Here is a 7,485-nt window from a genome sequence, read left to right as displayed (position 1 = left end):
TTATTTAATTGAAGTGTTTTCATCCCAAAGAAAATTTCTGATGCGAGAAGTAGAGAGTTTAAAGAGAAAAAGAGAAGAGAAAAGAGAGGTGAGAGGTGGAGAAAGATATGATTAGGGAAAAACCATTAAAATATTTAGACCAAAAGGAAGAATCTCATTCCTTTGATTCTTGTTTGGAAGAAAGGAACTGTAGGCCTAAGTATACCAGATTATCAAATACAAGCCAACAATGATTGTGGTATGAAAATTAATGATGAGAAAAAAATACCCTTTAACTATATTTAGGAAATGTGAATAACTTACTACATTAGTATCACTTAATATATATATGTGTGTGTATATATATTTTCTTGCTAGTATAGGTGAAGTTTTGTATATTGAATTTTGTATACAGGGATAGAATTGATTTTGGTATACTGATCTTGTGTCCTGTAATATTTCTAAACATAAATTAATTTTAGCATTTTTTTATGTTGTGTAATTGTGCAAAAATGAAAAAATGATGTAAAAATATATAAAATAAAAAACAAATAAATAATAAATAAACTGTCACTTAACTATTTTCACAAGACTATTCCTGTTAGGCTTTACCATGCTTACAGTGGTTTGCAACATTTATTTTTGCAGAGAACCACAGCCACTCAGCCAGTCCTTCTTGGGTCCCCATGGAGGTGGCCAACAATGTCACTGAGTTTATATTCCTAGGACTTTCCCAAGATCCTGGAATGCAGCGGATGTTCTTTGCCATCTTCCTCCTTGTCTACATGGTGATCATGGTGGGAAACCTGCTCATTTTGCTTACGGTCCTTTCTGATCGCCGACTCCACACACCCATGTATTTCTTCCTCAGCAACCTGTCTTTTGTGGACATTGCTTACTCGTCAGCCACGGCACCCAAGATGATCGCAGACTTTCTTTCTGAGAAAAAGACTATTTCCTACTGGGGCTGTGTCACTCAGATGTTTACCTTCCACTTCTTTGGTTGCGCCGAGATTTTTATTTTGACTGTCATGGCTTTTGACCGGTACGCCGCCATCTGCCAGCCTCTCCGGTACACCACCATCATGAGCACCAACACCTGCATTGTGCTGGGGTCGGTGTCCTGGATAGGAGCCCTGGCCCATTCCTTTGTGCAGACTCTCCTGACCTTTCAGCTGCCCTTCTGCAACGCTCAAGTCATTGACCACTACTTTTGTGATGTTAACCCGGTCTTAAAGCTTGCGTGTGCTGATACAACCCTGGTGAATATGTTGGTGATTGCCAACAGCGGTCTCATATCTGTGGGGAGTTTCCTCATTCTTTCGTATTCCTACACGGTCATTCTGTTCAGTCTCCGCAAGCGGTCTGCAGAGAGCCGGCGCAAGGCCCTCTCTACCTGTGGGTCCCATTTCACTGTAGTAACGTTCTTCTTTGTCCCTTGTATCTTTATTTATCTGCGTCCATCTACCACTTTTACGTTGGATAAGGCCGTGTCTGTGTTCTACACAACCATCACCCCCATGCTGAACCCGCTCATCTATACTCTGAGGAATGAGGATGTAAAGAATGCCATGAAACGATTATGGAATCACAAGGTTTTGAAGGGAGAGCAGAAGGGATAGTTTGTCAGAAACGTATCCTCAGGGAATTAGCTATGGCTCCTAAATTATTAGCACTTTTAAGGCATTGTCTGTAAAATTCAATTATCTTGTACTTTTCACTGAACAGGGAATTTTTTGAGGCTATTTCATTTCTCTTCCTTCAGGTGGGCTAAACTTAATAATTTCCATACTGGTAAGTTTTTTTTTTAATGATATATGATTTTTTATTTGTTTTATATTATTATTATTTAAATTTTATATATTTTATACATCATTTTTCTTTTTTGCACAATGTACGCATTTTCATCTTGGTTATAGTCCCCATACAATTCCCACCCCCCTTGTTTTGATCCTACTCCCTCCTCCCCCCTCCTACCCAAGTGTGTGTCTGGTTTATAGCCAGAAAGAAAAAGAATAATAACAGATGGACTCACTCATAGCAGGAATTTAGAAAACCTAAATAAGGGACCAGGAAAAAGACTAATTATAATAAAGTAAAAATCTAAATCAATAAGCAACCATACTGGTGAGTTTTAAGATCTTTCCTCTCACTTCTAGAATGGCAGAGTAAACACTCCTACTAATATCTCATTTAACTGCTTTAGTGCCCTTCATTTCAAGTCAAGCTATCTTTTTTTTTTAAAGATTATTTATGATTACAAGAGCTGGGGTACAGGCCAGAGGTGCAGGAGGTGACAGGATTCACCAGAGACAATGTGGGGAACAGAACAGGCAGACTGACTGAAATACACTGCTGAGGGGAGCAATGGGCAAGTCAGGAGAGGTCTGCTGCACCATGTGGGTTGCTCCCTGGCCAGGGATTGAACTCGCGCTGCAGAAGCTGCGGCCAGCTCACAGTGCTGCACCCAGCCCCTTGTGCCACCAGGGAGGCCCATGAGTCAAACTATCTTAAGCTATAATATAATGATGTAGAATGGGTTAGAGGAGTAAGCTATGTCCCAGAAGTCAGACAATTTCTCCTGAAAAAGCAGTCTTACTTCTTAGGAGTTACTGTCTCATTTCCCTTCATTTCTTCCTTCCTTCCTTCTCACCATCTTCCCTTCCCTGCAACACCACCCGCCCCCTTAACTGCCCCGTCTCTGTGTGTCTTTTTCTCATCTTTCTTTCCTAGTCTTTTCCCTAAATATTACATAATCTAATAGGGGAAACAGGCTAATAAGAAATAACTAGAATACAATATAACAAACAGAAAATACAGACATAAGATCGACACCACGTACAATTAAGAGGTCAGTATAAACCACAAACTGCCCGAAGGATGATTGATGTGCAGGAGGAAAATAAGGGATTATTTTACATATTGTGGTGCAGTGTAATTTTTTTTAAAGACATATTGGAGATTTTGAATTTTAATGACCTTACTAGAGAACTTCCTGTCACCCCAGTATTATATTATTTTTGTTGAAAGTAAACATACTTTTTTTTGGTAATATAAGCAACAGATTGATTAGAGCAACTAAAATGACTTGACATTTGAACTTTTGAAATGACTAAGTCAATGTGCAGTTGTATTGTAGATTTTTAGTTCAAACTTTTTGATTTTTTAAAAAAATAAAATAGATGACGTGCCTTTCTTTTTTGTTGTGTTCTTGGTAAAGTTGGAGAATAATGGGTATTCTCAAAATAAAAAGACATTTTTTATTCCAAGGAACCTTTTAGGGCTTGTTTTATGATTCCTGTCTTTCAAATATTCTGTCCTGTTTGTGTTCAACATTTCCTTTTTGTATACCTAACCACTTCTGTATATAGTTTATAAAATGATTTCACACACATTTCTGTGGTTTTTGCTTTTCTAATGGATCTTACTTCATTTCCACAACTTATTAAGAATATAAATAATGTATTGTGTGTCTTTCATTCTCTCAATTCATGGCACAGATCTAAATGCACAGTTGATATTTGTGAAAAAATCTGCTGATTGCTACCCCAATATTCATTGCTCTTATTTTTCCTTAGTAACAAAGACTTAACATTATTTATGGGGATCCCACTAAAATATTGCATGTTTTTCCTTTGCAGCTAGGGGAGGACAAAATGATGTTAATGACAACAGGCAAGAGGGATTTTTGTAAGCTCTTTCAAATTTATCTGAACTTCAGTCCTCAAACATGATCAGCATTAACATTTTGTTGCATTTGCCTATAGTTACTTTTCGCATTATGCTTCCTCGGCATAAAAGGATCACTCTATACTTTTTGCAGCTATCTACTTTTAAAAAATTAATAGCAAGTACACTTAAATTATGCTTATAATGTCAGAATATATTAGTTTTACTTTTTCCTCCTAAAATCTAAACAAGATAGTAACAGCAGCAGCAGCAGCAGCAGCAACAGCCATATTAAAAACAATAACATGAAGGAAAAAGTTTAGACTCAAAGACTAAAGGAATTAAGACAGAAGTTAGATGTAGACAAAAGATTCTAACAAATGTTTGGAAAAGAGAAGATGAAGGCATGGTAACTGATGTGGCAGAGTAGATAAAGGTAACTCTAAAGTACCGACTGTGAAGAATACTGAGGAGGAATACTCAGATTTATTTCCCAGTGTCCCTGACCTGTTTGGGGTGCCAGGACACCAGGCAGGAGAAACAGTGGGGTTCATTGTTGTATGAAAGATCTCAGGGTGATTAAGAAAAAGGCGTGGTTCACTCTTCCATTTTCCCTTTCCACTCTACCCCCAAATGCTCACTCAGGCATATGCTTCACTAACAGAATATTGCATTAGGAAATTAAAGGGCATAAGAGAAAAGTCTTTCACATTCTGCCTTTGCAGTTTACAAATAGAATGGTTGCCTCTATTAGAATCCTAACCACAAGCCTACCAACTAGTAAGTTTTGCTCTATAGATCCAGAGCTTTTTGTGAAATTTTTGATTTCTCCTTTTTTAATATGCATAAGGTTTTTCAAGATAAAAAGAAAAACATGAGGCTTTAGGAAGGCCAAAAATAATATGGTGGATTAGAGTAACACATGAAAAATACACTTAAAAAGTTCACATCTTCACTCCGATGAGAGAAAATATTTGTAATTCTGAAATAAGAACAGTTTTTTTTAAAAAGAAGAAAATATTATTTTTGGAAACTAAATAAAAGAAAAAGAAATTTAAAACAAATCATAGAGGGTTGAAAGACAGAGTCAAAGAAGTTTCCATGAAAATAGAATAAGTGCAATAAAACAAATGGAAAATAGAAAACACAAGACTTATAAAACAGCAAGTCAAGAGACAAAATATTTACTTATTTTTGTTCCAGGAATACATGGATGGCGACTGTTTGAATATCCTTTGATATCTGAAACTGTGGCCGGATATGTCTCATAAAAACAAAAAAAGGGGAAGAGATAGGATCAAGACATCTGTGCAGGGCATGACCAAACCAATTTAAGATGAAAACCATGTAGCAGTCTCAAGAGGCCAGAGAAGTGCTTGAAAGCATAAGGACAGATGCCCCAGGAAGGCGAGCTTCAAAGCTTCAGCAAAACAGAGAAGAGAGTGGGATTTTATATTATCTAAGATTATGTTGGAACATGTGGGACCCTCACGGGCCGGCTGGGATCAAACCGGCTGCAGACAGCTAAACAGCGCAGTGCTCAACCGCCTGCACCACCAGGGGAGGCCCTAGGGAAGGCTCTAAAGACATCTATTAATGTTATGCTATTGAGAGGATGGAAAGAAGAGTCTTTCAGAGTGTTGTATTTGAGAGCTAAGTTCTTATTCCACATGACCGGAAGTCAAACAATGTTTAAAAGGGATATATAAACCACAGCTATGTTGTATTTTATTTAGGATTATAGATATAAAACAAGAAGTTGTGGGCCTTCCTGGTGGCACAGGCGGTTGAGTGTCGCACTGTGAAGCTGTCCGCAGCCTATGTGGCGTGGGTTCAATCCCAGCCAGCCACGGAGATACACACATGGCCGGGCAGACCTCTTTGGTCTCACCCGCTGCTCCCCTCAGCAGTGTATTTCAGTCAATCTGCCTGTTCTGCTCCCCGCTCTGTTTCTGGTGAATCCTCTCACCCTTCCACACCTCTGGCTTGTGCCCTGGTTCTTGTATAAATAAATAAATCTTCAAAAAAAATTATTCTTTAAAAAATAAAAACAAGTAGTAATTTTTAAAAAGTGGGGGAATACAGGACAGAACTTATGACTCTTTAAGACTTTTCTTTGATGTTTATAACTATCACCTGTTATTACACCCGTTATTAAAGACTGTGGTGACCACACCTGAGGGGAGAAACCCTATATTGTGAGAACAAACAAAGTTGTAAAATATTGATATGTGATTAATTAAAAAAAAAACTGTGAAAAGCAAGTCTCTATCCAAATACAGTTGATTGTAGTAAACTAACCTTAAAAAAAAAAGAACAAATAAATCGTTACCAGCATCTGCTGTCACAAAAATTTTACAAAATTATGTTTAGGGGCTCTATGGTAGTTTATTAAATTTGTAAGCCATTTAACTCTTAAGTAGGATTAATTTGCTTAGTATTTGTCACAAATATTTATCTCACGGATATTACTAACTATTCAATCAGCAGCTTTGCGTACATGTGTTTGTTTATCCAAGATGATCACTTAGAATTCATTTCTGGAAAATAGATTTCATTTTCTTGACAAAGGCTATCATCATACTATGACTTATGGTATACACTTTTACCATTTGTCAGTTAGTAACCATTACAGATTATTTTGTTTCCCTTTTTGCAAACTAATGAGTGAAGTGGAGGATCTCTTTGCTTGGCTGTTCATTTCTTTACTCACTAGTGAGTTAGGACATGACATCGTTGGTTTATTGGTCATTTTTATGTCTTCATTTGTGAAGCCTCAGTTTATATTCTCTGGGAAAATGAATTTCTAGAACATTGGAAAATGAGATTGGAAATACTCTCCAGGACACTAAGTCATTGACTCTTCTTTCTCCTCTAATTTCAAGTTATGACCATAAAGTTGCTTAGTGTTTTTTTTATTTATAATTTTATTTTTATATTCCCCATACAATTGCAACTCCCTGATTTTGACCCCTCTCCCTCCTTTCCCTGCCCCGCCCCCCAAAGTGTGTCTCTGGTTCATAGTTGTTTGTTGATTTTGATCTTTTTCTTTCTTATAGTTATTCTTTTTCCTGGTCCCTTACTTAGGTTTTCTAGATTCCTGTTATGAATACCATCCGGTATTTTTCTTTTTCTTTCTGGCTTATTTCGCTGAGCATGATCCCGTCCAACGCCATCCATATTGCTGCAAATTGCATGTGTTTATCTTTTTTGAATGCTGAGTAATATTCCATGGTGTATATGTACCATATCTTCTTGATCCAGAAGATCTATTTTTGGGCATTTGGGTTGTTTCCAAAGCTTAGCTATTGTAAACAGTGCTGCTATAAACATAGGGGTGCAGGTGCTCTTTGGAATTGATGTTTCTGTGTCCTTTGGGTAAATACCTAGGAGTGGAATTGCTGGATCATATGGAAGCTCTATGTTTAGTAGTTCAAGAAATCTCCACACAGCTCTCCATAGTGGTTGGACCAGTTTGCACTCCCACCAGCAGTGCAGGAGAGTTCCTTTTTCTCCAGGACCTCGCCAACATTTGTTGTTGCTAGTTTTTTTAATATGTGCTATTCTCACTGGTGTGAGATGGTATCTCATGGTAGTTTTGATTTGCATTTCCCTGATTGCAAGTGACATTGAACATTTTTTCATATGCCTGTTGGCCATTTGTATTTCCTCTTCAGAGAAGTTTTTTTTTTAGCTCTTCTGCCCATTTTTTGACTGGATTATTTTCTTGTTTTTTGTTGAGTCTCATCAGCTCTTTGTAGATTTTTGTGATCAGTCCTTTATCATTAGTGTTGTGTGCAAAAATTTTCTCCCAGTGGGTGAGGTTTCTCTTTGTTT

The 7,485-nt window shown here is 37.3% G+C and overlaps 1 protein-coding gene across 1 annotated transcript; it reads left to right on the top strand.

Annotated features, from left to right (window-relative positions):
• Positions 1–665: 665 nt before the first annotated feature.
• Positions 666–1,879, top strand: LOC311175563 (olfactory receptor 4S2-like; the record flags this gene model as incomplete). The annotated part of the gene is made up of 1 exon (XM_084240492.1): positions 666–1,879. The coding sequence occupies one exon, from the start codon at positions 666–668 to the stop codon at positions 1,599–1,601; it is 936 nt and encodes a 311-aa protein (XP_084096618.1). The 3' UTR covers positions 1,602–1,879.
• Positions 1,880–7,485: the final 5,606 nt, after the last annotated feature.

This window comes from Talpa europaea (genome assembly GCF_964194135.1).
Source record: "Talpa europaea genome assembly, chromosome: 8".
Classification (NCBI taxonomy): domain Eukaryota; kingdom Metazoa; phylum Chordata; class Mammalia; order Eulipotyphla; family Talpidae; genus Talpa; species Talpa europaea.
Note: the sequence above shows the minus strand (reverse complement) of the source record. Positions and strands in the feature narration are given on the sequence as shown.